The following is a 26185-nucleotide window of genomic DNA, read 5'->3' as shown; positions in this document are numbered from 1 at the left end:
GAAAAGCTGCAGGAACTCAAGGGCAGCCCATGAAAGCAGTCGCAGGGGCTGTACCCTGCAGAGTCACATAGGCAGAGTTGCCTAAGGCCTTGGGAGCCTACCTCTTGCATCAGCATACTCTGGATGTGAGACATGGAGTCAAAGGAGATTATTTTGGAGTTGAAGATTTAATGACTGCCCTGCTGAATTTCAGACTGGCAGTGGGGCCTGTAGCCCCTCTGTTTTGGCTAGTTTTTCCATCTGGAATGGGAGCATTTACCCAATACTTGAACCCCTATTGTATCTTGGAAGTAACTAACTTGTTTTCTATTTTACAGGCTCCTAAGCAGAAGGTACTTACCTTGTTTGAGAAGAGACTTTGGACTGTGAACTTTTGAGTTAATGTTGGAATGAGTTAAGACTTTGGGGGACTGTTGAGGAGGAATAATTGTATTTTGCAATTTGAAAAGGACATGAAATTGGAGAGGGGTCAGGGCAGAATGATATGATTTGGCCCTGTGTCCCCACCCAAATCTTATCTCAAGTTGTAATCCCCATGTGTCAAGGGAGGGACCTGCTGGGAGGTGAATGGATCCTGGAGGTGAATTTCCCCCATGCTGTTCCCATGATATTGAATCTCACGAGATCTTATGGTTTAAGTGTTTGGGACTTCCCTCACTGGATTTCTCTCTCCTACTGCCTTGTGAAAAAGGTACTTGCTTCTCCTTTGCCTTCCACCATGATTGTAAGTTTTCTGAGGCCTCCCCCAGCCATATAGAACTGTGAATAAATTAAACCTCTTTTCTTCATAAATTATCCAGTCTCATGTAGTTTTTTTTTTATTTTTATTTTTTGAGACAGTATCTTGCTCTGTCACCCAGGTTGGAATGCAATGGCATGATTTCAGCTCACTGCAACCTCCACCTCCCAGGTTCAAGCAATTCTCCCCTCTCAGCCTCCCAAGTAGCTGGGATTACAGGCATGCATCACCAGGCCCAACTAATTTCTGTATTTTTGGTAGAGACAGGGTTTCACCATGTTGGTCAGGCTGGTCTTGAATCCTGACCTCAGGTGATCCACCTTGCCTTGGCCTCCCAAAGTGCTGGGATTATAAGTGTGAGCCACCCTGCCTGGCCTCAGGTAGTTCTTTTTTTTTTTTTTTTTTGACAGAGTTTCACTCCTGTTGTCCAGTCCAGGCTGTAGTGCCATGGCACGATCTTGGCTCACCGCAACTTCCACCTCCCAGGTTCAAGTGATTCTCCTGCCTCAGCCTCTTGAGTAGCTGGGATTACAGGTATGTGCCACCACACTCAGCTATTTTTGTATTTTTAGTAGAGATGGGGTTTCTCCATGTTAGTCAAGCTGATCTCCAACTCCCGATCTTAGGTGATCCATCTGCCGTGGCCTCCCAAAGTGCTGGGATTACAGGCGTGAGCCACCGCACCCGGCCTAGGTAGTTCCTTATAGTAGTGTGAGAATGGACTAATACAGAGAGTAAAAGATGATAGCTTGTGGGTGATGATAAGACAACTAGGTCACTAGAGCTGTTGTGTCATCACAGCTGCTGTTATGCCTAAAATATGATGATCCATTGTCCAGTTTTCCATAAGGTTCAATAGGTCTCAGTCTTTGAATTGCAAGGGAACTAGAGAGACTATAAATTCCAGGCTTTCCCTGTGTATCTTACAATAAACCCCATCACTTAAAATCATGTCCTATAGACAAAGGAGAGTTAAGATGTGCTGAAGAGTACTAAGGGCCTAACTACTAGCAGCCTCCTGCAGATTTTGACATTTCTTTTGTCTTCTATTTTATCTTAACATTGTTGACCTAAAAGGAAGAAGCTGAGGCAAAATTAATATAAATAGAGAGTTTATTTGGGACAAGCTTGAGGGTTGCCACTCAGTAACATAGATTCTAGTTGCCCTGAATACACATTCTGAGTAGCAGCAGTTACAAGTGGATTTTTTTTTTTTTTTTGAGACAGTTTCACTCTTGTCACCCAGGCTGGAATCCAATGGTGTGATCTCGGCTCACTGCAACCTCTGCCTCCCAGGTTCAAGTGATTCTTCTGCCTCAACCTCCCAAGCAACTGGGATTACAGGCACCTATCACCATGCCCAGCTAATTTTTGTATTTTTAGTAGAGATGGGGTTTCGCCTGTTGGCCAGGCTGGTCTCAAACTCCTGACCTCAGGTGATGCACCCACCTCACCTTTCCAAAGTGCTGGGATTACAGGTGTGAGCCACCACATCTAGTCCTCAGTTTTAACTGCATAAGATTTCCATAACCTTTAAACATTTTTCTATTAAAGAGCAGATTAATGCTCCAAGAAAACCCTGTTACTCTGAAACAGGGGTCCCACATCAGTGCGCTTTAAATATCAATGCTTAATTTTTAGAAAAAGTCAATAATCTCCTTCTAACTTTAGCCAACTGTATCACATACAAAATTCTTTTCATGACATTAATCTTCCACAAACCTTTTACAACTTGCTTATACCTTCAGTTTTGTCCTATACTTCATTTTTTTAATATTGGTCTTCTACTTAGGACAAAGATTTACTATCCTCTTATCATTTTGACCAAAGTCCTCTCTTAGGTAAAGGAAAAAAATTACCCTTTTCAACTTTCTTTACATCTTCTTTATATGTTTCTGGCCTAGTAGTTTTAGTTACATATATTAACCACAATGTTAACTCTTAGTAACCCTAATTTTCAGTGAAAAACCTAAGAAGTAAGCGATTTTAATTATGTACCAGAGCTCAGAACAAATGACAGTGCTACGGAGACAATGTCTGGAGGATCCAACTCCTTGCAGTATACCCAAGAGGCATAGTTCAACTAGGGATGATGGGGCCCAGGCACTGTCCCCAGGGCCACTTGTCTAGTACTCAGAATCTAAAGGCTGAAATCCAAAGATATAAGCTCACAGACAAATTAAGCAAATATCAAAAAGTAACATAAAAGCAATGGCCTTAACGACCTTAAAACATTTAGCAGAGACAGTATAAACCAGTCTGACCAACATATCTAGGAAAACACGTCTGAATTAAAATTTGAAGATGTTTCTATTTTACTTCACTAATAATTTAAAATGGAAATCCATCTTAATTTAAACCCAAGATTACTAAAGTCAAGGGACCGTGAAAAGCATTTGGGTTGGTTATATTATTTATAAGCACTTTTTCTATAAGTCAATGGTACCATGTAGGCAATATATAAACAGACATGTATACATGTACACATAAATCACCTAGACACAGATAATGACTTTATAGCTTTAATTTAAAAATTTTAGCCACATTGAAACTGCTGGTGAACTGAGGTAAGAAAAACAAAACAAAACCAAGCAGAGAAAAAAAATTTTAGTCATGAGACTGGTAAAACTCACTAGTTTAAAAGGACAGTTAGATTCAAACTGTACCTTTGTAAATGGAAAAGTTTAAAGTTCAAAGGAAAAAAAGTTTTCTTGACTCTGGAAGAAGCTGAGGCTTGTACTGAGTTTTAGAGAAAATGGGGTAGTAAATTTATATCTCAAAGCACAAAGAGAAAGAATTTAAGCCTTTTCAAGGAGGAGTTTGGGTATGTTGGAGGAAAATTAAAAATGGATGCCAAGGTAACATGAAATCACAGGAATCTATCATTGGATTTTATAAGGAGACCTATTTCACTTAGATAAGTAGCTTTTAATGTAGTCTGTTTTCCAGTTGGATCACTGAGCTCAGGGCAGAGCCCATTAAGGAACAGGGTCAACAAAACATTTAGAGTTTTTAGAGCCTAATAATTTAAATATGTGAAAAGCAGGTGCAATTGAAGGCAGAACATCTAGATCTTTAAAAATCAAGCATTCCATTTTTAGGCTGAATCCTGGGTCCCCAAAAAGAGGGGAAATACCATGGGACTGGGCCATGCAACACTTCCATGGTGTACTTCAATACAAAAACATTTCTCTAAGTATTTAAACCATGCCTTTGTTATCTTAACGAGCAAAGAAACCAGTAACTCCCTGTAGTAATAATAATAACCATTCACTGTAAACAACTTCTGTCAGCCAACTCCAATATTATAATTCTCATCAGTAACTTGCCAGCCATCACACACACAAAGGTTAAGTGTTCTCTAACAGAACAGAATAATATCCAGTACGCCTAAAAGCCAAAGGGATCAGGTGACATGACACAAAAGAGAGCAGAGTTGTGTGCTGGAAACTGTCATGAAATCTCTCCATGACTCTTCAGACTCCACAGGAAGACAGAAGAACCCAGAAAGGGAGTGAGAGGCATCTTTTTCTGTCTTCCTTAAGGGGTCTGAGTCATTAGAAGTCTCCTCTAGATCCTTTCATGTGGTACTGAAGACAGCAGAGAGGTGGGACGAGGTTGAGTCTCATTTTTGTTTGTTTGTTTGTTTGTTTTTGAAACGAAGTCTTGCTCTGTCACCCAGGCTGGAGTGCAGTGGTGCAATCTTGGCTCACTACAAGCTTCGCCTCCCAGGTTCACTGCCATTATCCTGTCTCACCTCCTGAGTAGCTGGGACTACAGGCACCCGCCACCACGCCCAGCTAATTTTTTGTATTTTTAGTAGAGACCAGGTTTCACTGTGTTAGCCAGGATGGTATCGATCTCCTGACATCGTGATCCGCCTGCCTCGGCCTCCCAAAGTGCTGGGATTATAGGCATGAATCACCATGTCCGGCCCTGGTTTGTTCGTTTTGAGAGAGAGAGTCTCTCTGTTCTGTGATACTGAAAGAAAAATTAAAAAATAGAAACAGGGTCTCACTCTGTCACACAAGTGGGAGTGCAGTGTGGCATGATTACAGTTCATGTAGTCTTGACACATTCTGGGCTTAAATGATCCTCCCACCTCAGCTTCCTAAGCAGCTGGGACTACAGGCACGCACCACCATGCCCAGCTAAGTTTTGTTTTTACTTTTTGTAGAGACAGGGACTCATTACATTGCCCAGGCTGGACTCAAGCAACCTTCCACTGTGGCCTCCCGAAGTGGGCTGGGATTACAGGCAGGAGCCACCACGCCTGCGAATCTGTTTTTAATGAAGCTGGCTTTTGACTATGGAGTTCTTAAACACTTTTCGAGGAGGGGCCAAGATGGCCGAATAGAAACAGCTCCGGTCTACAGTTCCCAGCAAGACCAACGCAGAAGGCAGGTGATTTCTGCATTTCCAACTGAGGTACCCAGTTCATCTCATTGGGACTGGTTAGACAATGGGTGCAACCCACGGAGAGCAAGCAGAAGCAGGGTGGGGCATTGCTTCACCCAGGAAGTGCGAGGAGCGGGGGGACCTCCCTGCCCCAGCTATGGGAAGCCATGAGGGACTGTGCTACTCAGCCTGGGTACTATGCTTTTCCCATGGTTTTTGCAATCCAGAGATCAGGAGATTCCTTCAGGAGCCTACACCACCAGGGCCCTGGGTTTCAAGCACAAAACTGAGAGGCTGTTTGGGCAGGCACTGAGCTAGTCGCAGGAGTTTTTTTTTCATACCACAGTGGTGCCTGGAACCCCAGAGAGACAGAACCGTTCACTCCCCTGGAAAGGGGGCTGAAGCCAGGAAGTCAAGTGGTCTTGCTAAGTGGATCCCACTCCCACGGAGCCCAGCAAGCTAAGAACCACTGGCTTGAAATTCTCACTGCCAGCACAGCAGTCTGAAGTCGACCTGGGATGATTGAGTTTGGTGGGGGGAGGGGCATCTGCCATTACTGAGGCTTTAGTAGGCCTGACAGTGCTAAGGAGACTGGGAGGTTTGGACTGGGCAGAATTCACCACAGCGTGGCAAAGCGGTTGTGGCCAGACTGCTTCTCTAGATTCTTCCTCACTGGGCAGGGCATCTCTGAAGGAAAGGTAACAGCCCCAGTCAGGGGCTTACAGATAAAACTCTCATCTCCATGGGACAGAGCACTGGATTGTCCCCAGAGCACTGGGGAGGGGCAGCTGTGGGCACAGCTTCAGCAGACTTAAGCTTTCCTGCCTGCTGGCTCTGAAGAGAGCAGCTGCTCCTGACAAAAGATATTCTCCCAACACAGTGTACCAGCTCTGCTAATGGACGAAGTGCCTCCTCAGGTGGGTCCCTGACCCCCAAGCCTCCTGACTGGGAGAAACCTCCCAACAGGGGTTGACAGACAGCTCCCAACAGGGGTCATATAGGAGAGCTCTAGCTGGCATCAGGCTGGTGCCCCTCTAGGACAAAGCTTACAGAGGAAGGAGCAGGCAGCAATCTTTGCTGTTCTGCAGCCTCCACTGGTGATACCCAGGCAAATAGGGTCTAGAGGTGACCTTTAGCAAACTGCAGCAGACTTGCAGAAGAGGAGACTGTCAGAAGAAAAACTAACAAACAGAAAGCAACAACCACATCAACAAAAAAAGACTCCCACACAAAAACCCCATCCAAATGTCATCTGCTTCAAAGATCAAAGGTAGATAAATCCATGAAGATGAGAAAAAGCCAGCACAAAAACACTGAAAATTCCAAAAACCAGAATGCCTCTTCTCCTCCAAATGATCGCAACTCCTCTCCAGCAAGGACACAAAACTGGATGGAGAATGAGATTAACGAATTGACAGAAGTAGGCTTCAGAAGGTGGGTAATAACAAACACCTCTGAGCTAAAGGAACATGTTCTAACCCAATTCAGGGAAGCTAAGAACCTTGATAAATGGTTACAGGAACTGTTAACTAGAATAACCAGTTTAGAGAGGAACATAAATGACCTGATGGAGCTGAAAAAAACAGCACGAGAATTTGGTGAAGCATACACAAGTATCAATAGTTGAATCAATCAAGTGGAAGAAAGGATATCAGAGATTGAAGGTCACCTTGCTGAACTAAGGTGTAAAGACAAGATTAGAGAAAAAAGAATGAAAAGGAATGAACAAAGCCTCCAAGAAATATGGGGCTATGTGAAAAGACCAAACCTACGATTGATTGGTGTATCTGAAAGTGATGGGGAGAATGGAACCAAGTTGGAAAACACACTTCAGGATATTATCCAGAACTTCCCCAACCTAGCAAGACAGGCCAACATTCAAATTCAGGAAATACAGAGAATACCGCTAAGATACTCCTTGAGAAGATCAACCCCAAGACACATAATCATCAGATTTTCCAAGGTTGAAATGAAGGAAAAATGTTAAGAGCAGTCAGAGAGAAAGTTCAGGTAGCCTACAAAGAGAAGTCCATCAGACCAACAGCAGATCTCTCTGCAGAAACCCTACAAGCCAGAAGAGAATGGGGGCCAATATTCAACATTCTTAAAGGAAAGAATTTTCAACCCAGAATCTCATACCCAACCAAACTAAGCTTCTTAAGCAAAGGAGAAATAAAGTCCTTTCCAAAGAAGCAAATGCTGAGGGATTTTGTCACCAGCAGGCCAGTCTTACAAGAGCTCCTGATGGAAGCACTAAATATGGAAAGAAAAAACCAGTACCAGCCACTGCAAAAACACACCAAAATATAAAGACCAGTGACACTATGAAGAAACTGCATCAACTAATGTGCAAAATAACCATGTAGCATCATGATGACAGGATCAAATTCACATATAATAATATTAACCTTAAATGTAAATAGGCTGAACACCCTAATTAAAAGACACAGACTGAATAAAGAGTCAAGACGCTTCAGTGTGCTGTATTTAGGAGACCCATCTCACGTGCAAAGACATATATAGGCTCAAAATAAAGGGACAAAGGAATATTTACCAAGCAAATGGAAAGCAAAAAAAAAGCAGGGGATGCAATCCTAGTCTCTGATAAAACAAACTTTAAACCCAAAAAGTTCAAAAAAGACAAGGGCATTACAGAATGGTAAAGGGATCAATGCAACAAGAAGAGTTAACTATCCTAAATATATATGCACTCAATACAGAAGCACGTAGATTCATAAACAAGTTCTTAGAGACCTACAAAGAGACTTAGACTCCCACACAATAATGGGAGACTTTAATACCCCACTGTCAATATTAGACAGATCAACAAGACAGAAAATTAACAAGGATATTCAGGACTTGAACTCAGCTCTGGATCAAGTGGACTTAACAGACATCTATAGAACTCTCCACCCCAAATCAACAAAATATACATTCTTCTCAGCACCACATGGCAGTTATTCTAAAATTGACCGCATAATTGGAAGTAAAACATTTCTCAGCAAATGCAAAATAATGGAAATCATAACAAATAGTCTCTCAGACCACAGTGCAATTAAATTGGAACTCAGGATTAAGAAACTCACTCAAAACCGCACAATTACATGGAAATTGAACAACCTACTCCTGAATGACTCCTGGATAAATAACAAAATTAAGGGAGATAATGAAGTTCTTTGAAACCAATGAGAACAAAAAGACAACATACCAAACTCTCTGGGACACAGCTAAAGCAGTGTTAAGACAGAAATTTATAGCACCAAATGCCCATATCAGAAAGCTGGAAAGACCTGAAATTGTCACACTAAAATCACAATTAAAAGAACTAGAGAAGCAAGAGCAAACAAATTCAAAAGCTAGCAGAAGGCAAGAAATAACTAAGATCAAAGCAGAACTGAAGGAGATAGAGACACGAAAAACTCTTCAAAAAATCAATGAATTCAGAGTAGTTTTTTGAAAAAATTAACAAAATATACCACTAGCTAGACTAACAAAGAAGAGAGAAGGATCAAATAGACACGATAAAAAATGATAAAAGGGATATTACCTCTGATCCCACAGAAATACAAATTACCATCAGAGAATATTATAAACACCTCCTCGTAAATAAACTAGAAAATCTAGAAGAAAATACATTCCTGGACACATACACCCTCCCAAGACTAAACCAGGAAGAAGCTGAATCCCTGAATAGACCAATAACAGGCTCTGAAATTGAGGCAGTAGTTAATAGCCTACCAACCAAAAAAAGCCCAGGACCAGACGAACTGACAGCCGAATTCTACCAGAGGTACAAAGAGGAGCTGGTACTATTCCTTCTGAAACTATTCCAAACAACAGAAAAAGAGGGACTCCTCCCTAACTCATTTTATGAGGCCAGTGTCCTCCTGATACCAAAACCTGGCAGAGACACAACAAAAAAAGAAAATTTTAGGCCAATAACCCTGATGAACGTTGATGTGAAAATCCTCAATAAAATACTGGCAAACCGAATCCAGCAGCACATCAAAAAGCTTATCCACCATGATCAAGATGTCTTCATCCTTGGGATGCAAGGCTGGTTCAACATACACAAATCAACAAATGTAATCCATCACGTAAATAGAACCAATGACAAAAACCACATGATTATCTCAATACATGCAGAAAAGGCCTTCGATGAAATTCAACATCTCTTCATGTTGAAAACTCTCAATAAGCTAGGTATTGATAGAACGTATCTCAAACTAGTAAGAGCTATTTATGATAAACCCATAGCTAATATCATACTGAATGGGCAAAAGCTGGAGGCATTCCCTTTGAAAACCGGCACAAGACAAGGATGCCCTCTCTCACCACTCCTATTCAACATAGTATTGGAAGTTCTGGCCAGGGCACTCAGGCAAGTGAAAGAAATAAAGGGTATTCAAATAGGAAAAGAGGAAGTCAACTTGTCTCTGTTTGCAGATGACATGATTATATATTTAGAAAACCCATTGTCTCAGCCCCAAAATCACCTTAAGCTGACAGGCAACTTCAGCAAAGTCTCAGGATACAAAATCAATGTGCAAAAATCACAAGCATTCCTATACACCAATCATAGAGAACAGAGAGACAAATCACGAGTGAACTCCCATTCACAATTGCTACAAAGAGAATAAAATACCTAGGAATACAATTTACAAGGGACGTGAAGGACCTTTTCAAGAACTGCAAACCACTGCTCAAGGAAATGAGAGGACACAAACAAATGGAAAAAAATTCCATGCTCATGGATAGGAAGAATCAATATCATGAAAATGGCCATACTGCCCAAAGTAATTTATAGATTCAATGCTATTCCCATTAAGCTACCATTGAGTTTCTTCGCAGAATTATTAAAAACTACTTTAAATTTCATATGGAACCAAAAAAGAGCCTGCATAGACAAGACAATCATAAGCAAAAATAACAAAGTTGGAGGCATCACACTACCTGACCTCAAACTATACTACAAGGCTACAGTAACCAAAACGTCATTATACTGGTACCAAAACAGATACATAGACCAGTGGAACAGAACAGAGACCTCAGAAATAACACCACACATCTACAACCATCTGATCTTTGACAAACCTGACAAAAACAAGCAATGAGGAAAGGATTCCCTGTTTAATAAATGGTGCTGGGAAAACTAGCCATATGCAGAAAACAGAAACTGGACCCCTTCCTTACATCTTATACAAAAATTAACTCAAGATAGATTAAAGACTTAAATGTAAAATCCAAAACCATAAAAACCCTAGAAGAAAACCTAGGCGATACCATTTAGGACATAGGCATGGGCAAAGACTTCATGACTAAAACACCAAAAGCAATTGCAACAAAAGCAAAAACTGACAAATGGGATCTAATTAAACTAAAGAGCTTCTGCATAGCAAAAGAAACTATCACCAGAGTGTACAGGCAACCTACAGAATGAGAGAAAAATTTTGCAATCTACCCATGTGTCAAAGGTCTAATATCCAGAATCTACAAGGAACTTAAACAAATTTTCAAGAAAAAAAAAACAACCGCATCAAAAAGTGGGCAAAGAATATGAACAGACACTTCCAAAAGAAGAGATTTATGTGGCCAAAAAACATGAAAAAAAGCTCATCATCACTGGTCATTAGAGAAATGCAACTCAAAACCACAGTGAGATGCTATCTCATGCCAGTTACAATGGCAATTATTAAAAAGTCAGCAAACAACAGATGCTGGCAATGCTGTGGAGAAACAGGAAAGCTTTTACACTTGTTGGTTAGAGTGTAAATTAATCCAACCATTGTGATTGTGGAAGACAGTGTGGTGATTCCTCAAGGATCTAGAACCAGAAATACCATTTGACCCAGCAATCCCATTACTGGGTATATACTGAAAGGGTTATAAATCATTCTGGTATAAAGACACACGCACACATATGTTTGCTGCAGCACTTTACAATAGCAAAGACTTGGAACCAACCCAAATGCCCATCAATGATAGGCTGGATAAAGAAAATGTGGCACATATACACCGTGGAATACTATGCAGCCATAAAAAAGAACGAGTTCATGTCCTTTCCAGGGACATGGATGAAGCTGGAAACCATCATTCTCAGCAAATTAACACAGGAACAGAAAACCAAACACCACATGTTCTCACTCATAAACGGGAGTTGAACAATGAGAACACATGGACACAGGGAGGGGAATATCACACACCGGGGCCAGTCAGGTAGTGGGGCCAAGGGGAGGGAGAGCATTAGGGCAAATACCTAAAGCACGTAAGGCTTAAAACCTAGATGACAGTTGGTAAGTGTAGCACACAACCATGGCACATGTATACCTATGTAACAAACCTGCACATTCTGCACATGTATCCCAGAATTTAAAGTAAAATTAAAAAAAAAAAAAAGAAAAACTTTTCAAGTCTCTCATTATCAGGTATTAGCCAGCACAAATAGCTGTTATTCCTGGCTTCTGAACTTTAAAAAAAAAAAAAAAAAGGTATGCTTCCAAATGACTCACCAAGGTGAACCAGTAAGCCTTAATCAAGGTTATGACTTAACCAAGGATGCATGGGGCATCTCCAAAGGAGGTGCAACACAGTCCTCACAAGACCCAGAATCACCCCAAAGACAGCTCAAAGAAAGGAGTTTAGCCACAAGTGAAGTACAATTCACATTTCTGTCTGGTCATGATTTCTAGGATCTCAGCTTCTCGGCTGGGTACTCATGAAGGTCCAAATGGTCTGCATGTCTCACAAATGGAAAAAGACAGGAAATCAAAAGTTGTCCATGAAAGGGATAAGGATCAATTACAAATGGTATCCCAAAAGGTCAAGAATCATACAATACTTTAAAACAAATGAGATTAGCTCCCTGGCCAGGAATTGAACTCAGGCTACAGTGGTGAAAGCACCAAATCCTAGCCATTTTACCACTGGGTGGAGTGTTTTCTTTGTTTTTGTTTTTGTTTGTGTATTTGTTTTTTGGTAAATCTTGCAGGGAATCCAAAGCAGGCAGTTCAAGCGTTTAAGGATTTTATCTTGTTTCCGGCTGATCTCATCTGGAATGCTGCTTAGCTAATTCCCTGAATGTTAGCATTTTAAAGACATGATAAGATTTAAAGGGTACTGTCTGATAGTGGGTCAATAAATCAGTGTGTATTAGTTCATTCTCACACTGCTATAAAGAACTACCCAAGACTGCGTAATTTATAAATAAAAGAGGTTTAATTGACTCACAGTTCTGCATGGCTGGGGAGGCCTCAGGAAACTTACAATCATGGTGGAAGGTGAAGGAGAAGCAAGCACCTTCTTCACAAGGCAGCAAGAGAGAGAAAGCCAGAAAGGGAACTGCCAAACACTTTTAAACCGTCAGATCTCGTGAGAACTCCCTCACTATCATGAGAACAGCATGGGGGAAACCGCCTCCATGATCCAATCACCTCCCACGAGGCTTCTCCCCCAACACATGGGGATTACAAATCGAGATATTTGGTTGGAAACACAGAGCCAGACCATATCACAGTGTCATTCACCAGACCTGGTTAGAAAAAATTTTGATGGATCTGCATTTTTATAGTCTCAGCAGTCTTATTCCCGTTCTGTTGTTGTTCTACTTGTTCCTTCTGCTCTAAATTTAAATTCATTTCCCCTGAGAGAAGGAAATGTGTACATTGTGAAATTTTAAAAAATCTCTGCCTAAGAAATGTATGGAGGCCAAGGGAAGAAGCAGAAAGGGATGAGTTCAGATCACAGAGCTGGAAGAAAAGGGAGGATCTGGAGGTGAAAGGGAGAAAGACTCCGAAGTCTTTTTAAATAGTTTCAAATATCCCTTTGTTTACCTCTTGAATGAAGGTGATTTTTTCTTTCAAGATTTCTTTTAGAAGTTTTTAGGTGCCAGTGGAAGTAAGTCTCATATTTACATGTCTGGTTCTAAAACCAGCTCTTTCCAATGGTGTATACAAATAAAATTACTTTAGGTATGTCAAAAGATGCCCATTTTTGGTCATTGTTGCCTATGATCATTCCAGGTTAGATGGGTCTGCTTTCCCAGACACTACAAGAGAGTACCCCATAAATCGTATATGTAATTCCAGCAGGTATTTCTAAAAAGAGTGTTCAGGTTTTGAACACTCTTATTATTGATTTCTCATAATTCAGGAACTTTTCAAAAGTGACCAAAGCCAGGAATGTGTTTAGGATCAAACTGTGGCATGTCTTGGATTGTCTCTAATTGTCAGATGGTAGCAGAGTCCTCAAGGATGAGGACAATTGGATTGTCTCTAATTGTCAGATGGCAACAGAGTCCTCAAGGTATGGGGGACCAGACCCTCATATTACGTCCATCTGGAAGAGCAAAAGGGGTATACATTTCAGTTAGGAACTAACAGGAATTGGTTAAAATTAAAGACTAACTCAGAATTTTCAAGCGATAGGAAACAACTGCTATCTCAAAGGCATACAATATAAAATGATACCACTGGTGCCTAACTGCCAGTTCTTTCACTCAAACCTGTGCTGTGAGACAGAGGTGAAAAAACCTTGACCCAAACCCCTGGTTCTGAAGCAGAGGCAGAAAAACCATGACCTGCAGCTGCTGTAAGACAGAGCGGGCAAAAAGGCAGAGCTCTTTACCCGGATCTTCTGTCCAAAGACAGAGACCGAAGCCCTCACACTTAAAGGAAAGAAAGGGTTTGAAAAACAGCCCAAATAAAGTCCAGGCCTTCAACCCAAGAGTGGACAGAGACCGAAGCCCTCACACTTAGCGGAAAGAGTGCTCTAAAAACAGCCCAAATAAAGTCTAGGCCTTCAACCCAAGAGTGGACAGAGACCGTAAGCCCCACACCCCGTTAAAAGGGCCTGAAAACAGCCCAACAAGTCCTGTGGCCTTCAACCCAAGAGTGGACAGAGACTGAAGCCCTCACACTTAAAGGAAAGAAAGGGTTTCAAATGTTTCACCAAAGTCTAGGCCTCTAACCCAGATACAGACCTAAGCCTCACACTTAAAGGAAAGAAAGGGTTTGAAAAACAGCCCAAATAAAGTCTAGGCCTTCAACCCAAGAGTGGGAGGTCCACATTCAGGAGAACTCGCCTGAAACACCTGACGAGACTTCTGAAGGCGGAGAGTTCACACTGGTACCAAGCGCTGCTTTCAGAGAGAAACACCAGGTGTGTGGGGGAATCACTCCGTATCCTGCTGACTTACTCTAGATGTTTGACCTAAAAGGAAGAAGTTGAGGCAAAATTAATATAAGTTGGGAGTTTATTTGGGCCAAGCTTGATGACCGCAACTCGGGAACATAGATTCAAGTTGCCTTGAATATACGCTCTGAGTAGCAGCAGTTGCAAGTGGATTTTTAAAGGGAAAGATGAGGCAGTTCCTGAGTTATTTACCAAGAATTTACATTAAAATAAAACAAGATACTGATTGGCTACACATTATGAAACTATAGGATGTGGGTTATAATGTCTGGTGCAGCATTAATCAGTAGGTTAATGTTTAGCTTCTGTGGCAATAGTAAGCAGTTTCAAGAGACAAATACACAGCTTAAAAGTGGGGGAGGAGGACAGGATCGCTGTTTCACTTTAATGCCTCTCTGGGCCTCATAATTTAAAAGGATTTGCATTCCTCAGATAAAGTTCTTTTCTTAACATTTAAAAAAATTTCGGCTCAGTATCATAATATAACTATCTGTATTTATGTTAACATAGGAATGCTTTAAATTATTTTGCCATTTATAAAATTTGTGATGCAGGAAAGCCACACTATCCTGTGTCTTTACCTTCTGAGTAGCAATTATACCTCCGGGATACAGGTTTGTAGTCTGAGAAGTGCTGGCATTTTCTTTTCCTTTGCAACGCAAAAGTCTCTAATTCAAGTTCTCTTTTAGCATTATTCATCCATTCTTTGATAAATATTTACTGAACATCTTCTATTTGCTAGACACATCAACAGGACTGAGGATACAACTGTGAACAAGATATGTATGACTCTTATCTTCATGGCAGCTATCATTTAGAGAGAAAGAAAGAGAAATAAAGAAGAAATTAAAATATATTGTGATGTGTGTAAAGACAAAGAGGGAAACTTAGAGTGCTAAGAGAAATGTAAAAAATGTTACCTATCTTGTGTTAGCTTGCGTAGGAAAAAAAAAAAAAATGAAGAAAACGGTCACCTAATCCCAAAGCAGGTGATGAAGAAAGATTTTCGGACAGACGCAGTGGCTCACACCTGTAATCTCAGCACTTTGGGAGGCCGGGCTGAGGCAGAAGGATCGCTTGAGCCCAGGAGTTCAAGATCAGCCTGGGCAACAGAGGGAAACCCTGTGTCTACAAAAAAAATCAAAAAAGTAACTTGGTGTGGTGACGTCTGCCTACGGTCCCAGCTACATGGGAGGCTGAGGTAGGATGATCCTTTAAACCCAGGAGGTCAAGGCTGCAGTGAGCCATGTTCATGTGACTGCATTGCATCCTGGGTGACAGAGTCAGAGGGAGACCCCGTCTCAAAAAAAAAGAAAACCAAAAAAATTTCCAGGACCAAATAGTCTACAGGATGAGCTGGAGTTAGCCAGGTAAAGCATGGTAAAGAATATTCCAAGCCTGGCTTAGAGTGAGCCCTGGAGGCTACAGAGAACATGGACTCTATGGGAACAAATTCAGTGTGCTAGTGAGTGGACAGATGTCAAAAGCGCAAAGGAGAAAGATGGGGGGGTGGGGGCGAGGGAAGCTGGAGAGAAAAATCAAGGCAGATTATGAAGGGCCTCTGTTAAACAGTTTAGAAGGGGGCTGAAAGTCACCAAAAGGATTTAAGCCTAAAAAGAACTAGTTAATATGTGTTTTTTAAAAAGATTGCTCAGGAACTATGTCTGGAAAAGAACAAGGACTTGACTTACATTAAGGTAAGAAGTGGAATTAGAAAATCTGGGGCCCAAAGGAATTCAAGTGAGTTAATTCCTCCCCTTTAAAGTGTCTATTTTCTCCAAAGATAACCACCATATCCTCTCTGGGGCTAACATTCTCTGGCCCTTTCCCATTGTCTCTGGCAGCTCCCAACCCAAGTCACAAGGGTTACAGCATTCCCTTAAGGAACACATACTTTTCCAACCTGCTGCAGCACACAGAGCACATGTAATTTTTTATTTTACTGTATTTTATTTATTTTTCCAAGACAGTTTCACTCTGTTTCCCAGGCTGGAGTGCAGTGGTGTGATCTTGGCTTGCTGCAACTTCCGCCTCCTGGGTTCAAGTGATTCTCATGCGTCAGCCTCCCAAGTAGCTGGGATTATAGGTGTATGTCACCACACACAGCTAACTTTCGTATTTTTAGTAAAGACGGGGTTTCACCATGTTGACCACTCTGGTCTTGAACTCCTGACCTCAGGTGATCCGCCTGCCTCGGCCTCCCAAAGTGCTGGGATTACAGGTGTGAGCCACCATGCCTGGCCAAGCACATGTAATTTTAAAGGTGAACATACTTGTGGCCTTTCTTATTTTATTTTATTTTTGTTATTTTAGAGATGGGGGTCTTGCTATGTTGACCAGGCTGGTCTCAAACTCCTGGGCTCAAGTGATCCTCCCACCTGGACCTCCCAAAGTGCTGGGATTACAGGCGTGAGCCACTGTGCCCAGCGTGGCCTTTCTATTTGGCTTTTTTGATCTGATATCCTAGTAGAGCCTATCATTAAATTTCCACCTATAGAAACAGGAAGTCAGGAAAGGACTTGAGGGAGTTTCGGCAGGTTAATGATTACAACGGGAAGAGAATACAATTATTGAGGTGTTTTGACTCACTTGGTCATTTCCTGAGAAACTCTGCTTGAATTTTTCCACTCTTCAGGTGGAGATTATGACACTGTCCAGGCTTTCAGGAGTCTAACCTCTTAGACAATAAAAGACATACTCTTTGGTAACTGCAGTGGCTAAGCCAAGGAATAAATATGCATAACTACGACAAACAGGTACTTGATGAGAACATTATCTAAAACTGCCAGATATTTAGACCAAGTGCTCCTTTTGTTATAAGAAGCTGGTATGATGTCCATATGGTTTTCAGGGCTGCTGTTGCCTCTAAGAAGAAGGAATAGTCTTTTTCCTGAACTTCTCTCTCGCTGAACTTTTAGGCTACAATTATGTCAGTTCAAAGTGGGCAGATTTGCCAACTGAAAAAATGATGACACGTAGCTTCCCAACTCGGTCTGTGGGTGAACGTCATTCCCCAGGAAACCAATGCCACAAGATTAGTAGGACGCGGATCACAAGAAATGTTTACAATGCAGGGCATCACAGACTGCAAACCAAACAGGGTAGGAGGACACGGGACCATTTCCTTTTCCTGTCTCCATCTGACTCTGGAAGGCGGGGACAAGACACTTAAAACCAGGACCATTCCAGGAGGACAACACATTAGCTACTGCCCTCCAGCTCCTTTCAGTGTTGTTTCCGTAAAGGACTTACAAACTGGGGAGGGCGGTGGCTTCCAAAAGCGCACAGGCGTGCCTTTTCCAACTTAGTCTTCTTATTTTCCCTTTCTGCTCCATAACTACAACGTGTTTCTGTTCGTAATCATCTTGGCTTGTCCTTACCTCTGCTTGTAAGAAAAGTCTTTTGCGCCATTCCCCTCCAAGCCCCAGGGAAGAGCCTGGAAAAGCGCTTACACCTCAGACCCAGTGTCGCTCGGCCGTCAAAGGAGCGAGCCACGTAGAAAACCCCGAGATAGGACCGTGGCCCCTAGCTGGGCCCGGGTAACGATGCGGGGCAGGGAGCGCAGGCGGCCGGGGAGGGCGGCGGCCCCTTTAAGAGCAGGCCACGCCCCCTCCGCTCCTCCGTTCGCGGCCAGCGGTCGGTGGCGGCCGCTACGGTGCTGACAAGATGGCGGCTGGCGGAGCTGTCGCTGCGGCGCCCGAGTGCCGGCTTCTCCCCTACGCGCTACACAAGTGGAGCTCCTTTTCCTCCACCTACCTTCCCGAGTAAGTGCCGGGGCCTGAGCTCGTGCTGTCCCTCTCTTCCGCGTCAGCACTGTTGGGCCAGGGGTGCAATGGAGGGCAGCCGAGCCGAGAGGCCCAGGCGGGGCCTGCGGAGGGGGACGTGCGGCCTCCAGAGTCTTAGTTCAGCTGCTGAAAGCGTTGCTCGGCCCCGCTCGGGATGGGGTTAGGGTCCTGAGAGCGAGCCCAGGGAGAAGGGGCGAGGTGTGTGGTGGATCCGGGGCGCGCACAGGAGAACCGGAAGCCCAGTTGTTCTGCGCTTGGGATTTGGGGGTTGAGGTTGAGGAGGGCTTAGGGGACGGGCGGCTCTGGGAGGTGGGGCAGGAATCCGAGCTTGCGGGGCCCGGCCCGCTTGCAAACTACCCCGAATGTCTGAGGTCGTCCGAGGTGGTCGGCGTTGGGGGACATGTCGTTCAGTCGATTGCTGCCGGGACAAAGTGTAAAGCCGAGGAGTGCCTATTCCAGAGTGGGGTCATTAAAAGTGATTAGCTCTAGAGTAGTGTTAAAAGTCACGGAAGGCTAGAAAGTTGTGGAATCCATCTGAATCCTAGCAGGCGGGGAGAAGTTGTAGAATTGGCAGACGTTGTCTTTAATGCCTGGAAGTTCTGAAAAAGATAGGGAGTGGGAAGGAGTGACATTACCGAAGAATTTCAGTATTACAGCTCATTAGAAGATGGGTTTTTATGGACACAGACCCGTTTCCCAACCCAGAAACTCAAACAGAAAAATCTGGCTTTAATGAATTTGATTTTCAACACCGGCTTTGTCTTGATCCCTGATTTAGCTGTTAAAAAAGAGTTCAGTTGCATTGTTAGGGTTTGTTTTTTTTTTTTTTTTTCTCTAGCAAGTTCCTTCTGAAATGCTGAAAATACTCTTACATAGTATCTTATTTATCTTTGGCTTATTTTTGAAAGGAGGAGCAAATCTAACTCCAATTTTACGTGCTAGTGGAGAAACTGGCTTAGTAAAGGCTTAAGAGCTGTGCAGATCCTGAAGAAAAATGCTAGTTGTCCCTCTAACCATTTCACAGGACCGAAACGATTTTATGAACAAAACAAATTAATGAATAATATATTTTACTGAATATTTTGCTAAACAAAAAAGTGGCTAGATCTGTGAAGCATACTCAAGTAAGTTTTCCATCTATATTTGAGAAATTCTTCACATTTATCCAAATTTGATTTCACTGGTTATATCAATGAAGAATCTCAAAATGGAGCTGCAACTGGAAGAATCTGTCTTGACTGCCAGCCTCCCATTTTATTCACCAGGTCAAGGGTTGGCATTCAGTAGGATCTGGCCCAATGAAGGGTGCCAAGTGACCTGTGGTTTGATCTGGCCTGTGTAGCCTATTCATGGCCGTATCCCTGATTGATGCTGAAACCCAACTTTCAGTTAGTGAGCCAGGTAAACATTCCAGCCATGTACTTGGAGTTGAAATGTGGCCCTATGTACTTGACCTCTGATATTCTGGGTTATCATGTTCTTGAATCTGAAGTTATTCAGCTTTTTTCTATACTCAGGCTAGGATTATGGACAGTTGGGAATTGGTGTGGCATTGTTTGATCTAATTGTGGAGACATTTTTCTGGTCTTGAATTGGCCTATTTCCAGGATGTCACTCCTTAAATTTTTGGTGTAGGCCTGAGGCTTGGATAATACAAGTACTATTTGCGTTATCTGTTGTACAGACATTTTAAGAAAGTACATTTCAAGCAGGAAATGATTTAGTGGGATGGCAACTTTAATCTGACTTTGTGTCTTGTTACTCTGGCCCCTGGTTTGCAGTGGGCAGAACACTAGTTTTGGAGTTAGAAAGCAACAATATGAGATTGGAGAAATACATTGCTGCAATTTTCTCAAGTACATACATAAAATAGTATTTAATACATATGTAACTTTCATATACTTCCATTTACTATATCTTATTTAATCTCTATGACATGTTGGAGAATATTGTGTCTGCTGGGTTGGTGTGTGTCATGCCTAAATTATAAAACTCTTGGCTCTGAACTTCTATTAGCAAGCAAAGATGTTACTCCTTTGTGTGACAGAAGATGTAAGAAAGGGATGGACTTTACTTACCTTTGCCCTAAAATCCTCTCTAGCAGCAATTGCTGTATCTTTATTGGCAGTGGAAACCATATTAAGGTACTTCTTAAACAGGTCTCATTTTAGGTAAAGACATTTGTTGAAATTGTCCACAAAGTGGCACGTATTTGTTAACATAGATATAAGCATTTCGAGGTGGCAGTAATAAATCAGTAACAAAAATGGTAAACAGTTGTGATGTGCCATCCATTTGCTAGGCTCTCTGATGAACATTTTTAAGTGTATTAACTCATTTAATCCTTACCACAGTCCCAAGAGGAATCTCCATTTGCCAGATGTTGGAAACAGGTAGGGAGAAGTTAAAACTTGCCTAAGGTCACACAGCTACGATGGAGCCAGAATTTGAATCAAGGTAGTCAGACTCCACAGTCTGTGGTTTTTAACTATAGTGTTTTACTGCTTCTGCACAAAGGTATATATAGTACAGGAAATCAGAACTTTAAGAGCTCTTGTATTAAAGGCACTTATGTTTTAGTTGTGTAAAGAAATGTGAAGTCATTAAGAAAAATTGAACAATTTTATCTCTATTTTCTTTCTAAGGACTTAGAATTTTTTTTCCCTTCTTCCAGAGGCAGAAAAAGTAAACATTTCCCCTTTCAACTCTTTTTGATTTATTTGGACTTTAAAAATGTTAAAGTGGATCCAGTTATAGGGAACACATTTTTACTTTGAGACTTAAAAAAAGGCCTTTTATTTTTGTGTGCTTAGAAGAGATTGCCTGTATTTTACTTTTTTCTGAAATTTACACCTAATTTAAGAATTAAATATACTTATTTAAATAATTCATAGAATTACATATACTCTTATACATAAAAATGTTTTGTAAACTGCTAATCCCTGTACTCAAAATTTTTTTTGTACCTAATAATGATGCTAGCTACAATTTGTTGAGCACTTAATATATGCAAGATGCTTTTTGTATACAGTTTTGTTTAATTCTTGGCACATACCTGTAAGATAGGTATTATATATGTGTGTGTGTTTTGCAGAGGATGAAACTGAGGTCCATACAGGGTAAGTAGCTTGCCCAGGGTCATATAGTTTTCCAGAGGCTTGACAGGTTTTCTGACTTAAAAACTATTGCATTGTGACTTTAATAACAGTCACCACTTATTGAGTACCTTCTATTCTTCAGGCTCTGTACTGAGCATTTAGCATGCGTTCTTTGATGTAGTCTTCACAAAAACCCTATGAGATAAATATTATTATTCTGTTTTAGAGCTAGGAAGAGTGAGATTCAGAGAGGTAAGTTAACTTGCCCAGGTCTAAGAGTTGAAAATGTCAGAGGAGCAGGACAGGGTGGCTCACACCTGAAATCCCTGCACTTGGGAGGCCAAGTCTGGAGGATCACTTGTGCCCAGGAGTTTGAGATCAGCATGGGCAATACAGTGGGACCCCATCTCCAATAATAATAATAATAATGAGGAGGAGGAAGAAAATGTAGGTGATAAGGTTCTCATCTTGGGCCTTTTGACTTCTGTTACGAAAGCTGCTCATTATTATACATGGCTATTGTATATGTCTAATTGAGATTACAGATAAGAAGTGCTCTAAGGTTAGACCAGCAAGAGAGGGAAAAATAGATTTTATCTTGATATGTAAGATTTTAGTATACTCATGAGAACAGGGAGAAACTTTGAAAGTATTTTTTACATATTAGGTAATTTCATTGGTATACAATGATTCTTATCTTGTTTACATATTATTGAATGACTTAGATAATTTAGATGATAAAATCTGATAGATTTTTAAGTGTGTTTACCTTTTTCCTGTTAGTCTTATTACTTAAAATCAAATAGTACTTAAAATAGTACCTTGTGTCAACATGTGATTGATTCATGGTTCAGAGTACAAATGTTATGATTTGACCACTAGAATAGAAGATGAATTTATTTCAACTATTTTTAAAACTAATTTTAAAATTTCACATTTGAAAATGAATATAGGCTAGGCACAGTGGCTCATGCCTGTAATCCTAGCACTTTGGGAGGCTGAGGCAGGACTATCACTTGAGGCCAGGAGTTTGAGACCAGCCTGGGCAACATAGTAATACCCCATCTCTACAAAAGGAAAAAAATATATAAATATTTATATATTTTTGTTACATAAAACATATATGCATATTTATATATTATTACGTAAAAAATATGTAAATGTGTATATATATATTCTTTTCTTTCCTCTTTGTCTCTACAAAAGAAAAAGACAGCACCTCGTCAACACCCCATGTCTAAGAAAGAAAAAATAGACACTTTTTATGTAATATATAAAAATATACTTTATATATATTTTAATATATATTTTGATGTAAAAAATGCTCTACGTTTGTTATGGAATATTTGTAAAATATGGACCCACATAAACAAAATTTAAATTAACCTTGATAACACTACCTAAAGATCACTAGTCACCCTTTAAATACTGATTATCATTCCAGATCTTGTACTGTAGATGTATATGTTTTTCAATTTACTTTTGTCCTCTGTTTACTGTTCTGTATTTGCTTTTTCCTCCTTAACAAATAGTAAATATTTCCTTATGTTATTAAATATTCTTCTATATTGTCTTTTTTTTTTAAGGGACAGGGTCTTGCTCTGTCACAGTGGCATGATCATAGTTCACTGCAGCCTCGACCTCCTGGGCTCAGGCGATCCTCCAGCCTCAGTTTCTCAAGTAGCTGGGACTACAGGCACATGCCATCATGCCTGGCTAATGTTTTTTTTTTTGTAGACAGAGTCTTGGTCTATCACCCAGACTGGAGTTTAGTGGCACCATCCTGGCTCACTGCAAACTCCGCCTCCTGGGTTCAAGCAATTCTTGTGCCTCAGCCTCTTGAGTAGCTGGGATTGCAGGTGTGCGCCACCACTCCTGGTTAATTTTTTTATTTTTGGTAGAGACAGGGTTTACCATCTTGGCCAGGCTGGTCTTGAACTCCTGACCTCAGGTGATCCACTTGCTTCGGCCTCCCTAAGTACTGGGATTACAGGCATGAGCCACCATGCCCAACCAAGCCAACCAAGCCTGGCTAACTTTTTAAATTTTTTGTAGAGATGGGGTCCCACTATGTTGCCCAGGCCGGTTTCCAGCTCCTGGGCTCAAATGATCCTCCCACCTAAGTGCCCCAAAGTACTGGGATTATAGGTGTGAGCCACTGTGCCCAGCCAAAATTTATTTATTATGGATGCATTATATTCCATGTAATGACTTTATGTCATTTTGTTTAATTGGTCCCATTATTAGACACTTAGGCTTTGTGGCTTTATTTTATTTTCATTTGTGTTTGTTGTTGTTTGACCATTATGAGTCATGAGGTAATTTTGCTTTATAGAAATTTTTTTTTTTTTTTTTTTTTTTTTTGAGATGGTGTTTTGCTCTTGTTGCCCAGGCTGGAATGCAATGGCATGATCTCGGCTCACCTCAACCTTTGCCTCCCAGGTTCAGGCGATTTTCCTACCTCAGCCTCCCGAGTAGCTGGGGTTACAGGCATGTGCCACCACACCCAGCTAATTTTTTGTATTTTTAGTAGAGACGGGGTTTCTCCATGTTGGGCAGGCTGGTCTCGAACTCTTGACCTCAGGTGATCCTCCCACCTTGGCCTCCCAAAGTGTTGGGATTACAGCCACTGTGCATAGCCTGGAAAAAAATTTTGAACTCATTGGTGATAAATTCCTAGATGTTGAGTTGCTGGATTAAAGATATCAGTTTATTTTCCTTCTATCTGTGTGGACTACTCTGGGTTCATTTTGGCATTGTCCTTGGTAATTTGGAAGAAAACATGTTTAAATCAGAGACAGGTCCTTAGAGATGTCTAGAGATTGCTTATATAATTCAAAAGTGATAATGCTCCCAATAACTTTTTTGTTTCTTCGTCCTCTATCCCTTTATTTTAGCTTTTAAGTGAATTTTGATTTTATTAATCACGTCTGGTTGAAAATAGAACATATTTATGAAATTTATTGTGTATTTGGTGTACAGATAATGGTGGTTATGCAAATGGATTTGAGGTCTTGTTACAATAATTCTATAGGCTCCTGCAACCTAGAATTTGTGAACCCCTAGTTTGGAGGCATGCAACTCCCAGGAGACTAGAGACTATTATGCCCTTCCTTTTCTTCCTATCTTAAACTGAGATTTAAAGACACTGGCCTTGCTTGGGAATCTACTGGCCACTGAAAGTTCTGTATTTTTCAGTCTGGGACTCTTAGAAATTCAGAAAAATAAAAACACTCAGGATGGAAGAAATGTATTAGGTAAACTCAGGATGATAATTTGAGTCTGCAGAGCTGATTCCTAGAATTAGATATTTGTGACTTTTGGCAAGTTATGATTCTTTTCTGAGCATCAGTTTCTTCTATAGAAATACTTCTTATCTTGATCAAATAAATGTTGAGAGGTTTATGTACAGTTTTTTGGGCAGATGGGTAAATGGTCCTATTATTTGCATTAACTTTTAGGTAAATATTTAAATAGGTTTTTAATAAATGATTTTTGGCCTGATACAAATACTTTGTGATGTTTTACATGTAAATAAGATACATTTCAGCCACTTGTGGCAATGAGTTTGCTGTATTTCAGTCATTCAAAAATCATTTTTGGAAATATGAAAGATTTTCTAGACTTTACATAGTCTATAGAGATACAGCTATTTATAATAGACATTTTAATATGTATAAAATGTTTCAAAGAATGAACAGTTGAGAATTTAGAGATCCCTAATAACTATTTGTTTATAATATCATTTGTTAGAAATCTCTGATAAGGGACGATAGAGTGGAAAATTTATAAAATTTTTAGGTCTTTATTGGTTCAATCTTAGGATAGTTCATCCGGGTACCTTCTCTACTACTGGATTTCCCAGGGCTTGTTTTGTGAACGGCTGATTCTGTACATTGTTGCTTATTAAGGGGTGGTCAGATAAAGCTCTAGAAGTCCAGAAGTATTATCATCTATTAATATGGGGGACTTTTGAAGAAAATACTTCTTAACATCTTTGCACATTGGGGAGATGTTTCAGTTAGAAAAAAATTTTTTTGTTGTTTAGTGAGAACTTCATGACTTGGTTATGAATATTTGTAAAAATCCATGAAGTCAAAGCAACATTCTGTATAATACTATATATATATATATATTCATACTGTAGATAAAGATATTGTTTAATGGGTTTTGCTTATGATGAAATGTTACTTATTAAGATTAATCCATGTTTTAAAAAGTATACAAAGAGAAAGGAAATATCATTTATAGTCATTATCTAGTAATAATTTAAGTAGTCTAATATAAATCTGTCATTTAAAAAGTTGTTGAATGGCAGTTAATTAGATTAAAATACCCTAACATAACTTATATTTTGAATTGGTAGTTAATAATAATTGGAAAACTAGGCTATGTTTAGTCATAAGAGTGTAGGGTTTCCTCTCAGCTCATTTTAGCTGTATCCCACAAATTCTGGTATGTTACATGTTCGTTGTCATTTATGCAAAAATGTTTTTCAAATTTTATTTTGGCTTATTCTTTGACCTGTGGGTTTTTTTTTTTTTTTTAACAAGTATATTGCTTACTTTTTGAACATTTGGGGATTTGCTAGTTATCTTTCTGTTACTAATTTCTTAATTTCACTATGATTAGAGAACACACTGTGGATGGTTTTAGACCTTTATTGATACTTATTTTATGGCTCAGCCTTTTTATAAATGTTTATGTACCCTTGAAAAGACTATACATTCTGCTATTAACTACTGTCTTCTCTGTACTTTGTTAAGTTCAAGTTTGTGAATTGTGTAATTGTGTTGTTCAAATCTTCTCTATCCTTACTGAATCTTTTTTGCCTTTTCTTCTATTCATTACAGAGAGGTGTCTTGAGGTTAAGTGTTAAATGTGTCTTACTGTGCTTGTGGATTTGTGTATTTCTCCTTTTAGTTCTATAAAGAACTAAACTGTATGCTTTATGTATTTTGAAGTCATATTACTAG

The 26185-nt window shown here is 40.5% G+C and overlaps 1 protein-coding gene and 1 long non-coding RNA gene across 7 annotated transcripts in view; one reads left to right on the top strand and one right to left on the bottom strand.

Annotated features, from left to right (window-relative positions):
• Positions 1 to 14125: 14125 nt before the first annotated feature.
• Positions 14126 to 17790, bottom strand: LOC110742717. 2 transcript variants are annotated; one of them, XR_002520751.2, is made up of 3 exons: positions 17707 to 17790; positions 14908 to 15133; positions 14126 to 14344 (listed from the first exon to the last, which is right to left on the bottom strand). It is a non-coding gene; the product is annotated as an uncharacterized LOC110742717 (long non-coding RNA). The 2 variants fall into 2 exon arrangements; XR_002520750.2 differs by lacking the exon at positions 17707 to 17790 and adding an exon at positions 16916 to 17023.
• Positions 17791 to 17935: 145 nt separating this feature from the next.
• Positions 17936 to 26185, top strand: part of MKLN1 (muskelin 1) — a 161694-nt gene continuing 153444 nt past the window's right edge. For 4 of the 5 annotated variants that reach the window (XM_021935346.1, XM_021935344.1, XM_021935345.1 and 1 more), the window contains exon 1: positions 17936 to 18090. In XM_021935346.1, coding sequence (XP_021791038.1) covers positions 17993 to 18090 — 98 coding nt within the window. In that variant the 5' untranslated portion in view covers positions 17936 to 17992. The remainder of the gene's footprint in view (positions 18091 to 26185) is intronic. The other variant, XM_021935348.1, reaches the window with a different exon arrangement.

The sequence above is a fragment of the Papio anubis genome, chromosome 4, assembly GCF_008728515.1.
Source record: "Papio anubis isolate 15944 chromosome 4, Panubis1.0, whole genome shotgun sequence".
Classification (NCBI taxonomy): Eukaryota; Metazoa; Chordata; class Mammalia; order Primates; family Cercopithecidae; genus Papio; species Papio anubis.
Note: the sequence above shows the minus strand (reverse complement) of the source record. Positions and strands in the feature narration are given on the sequence as shown.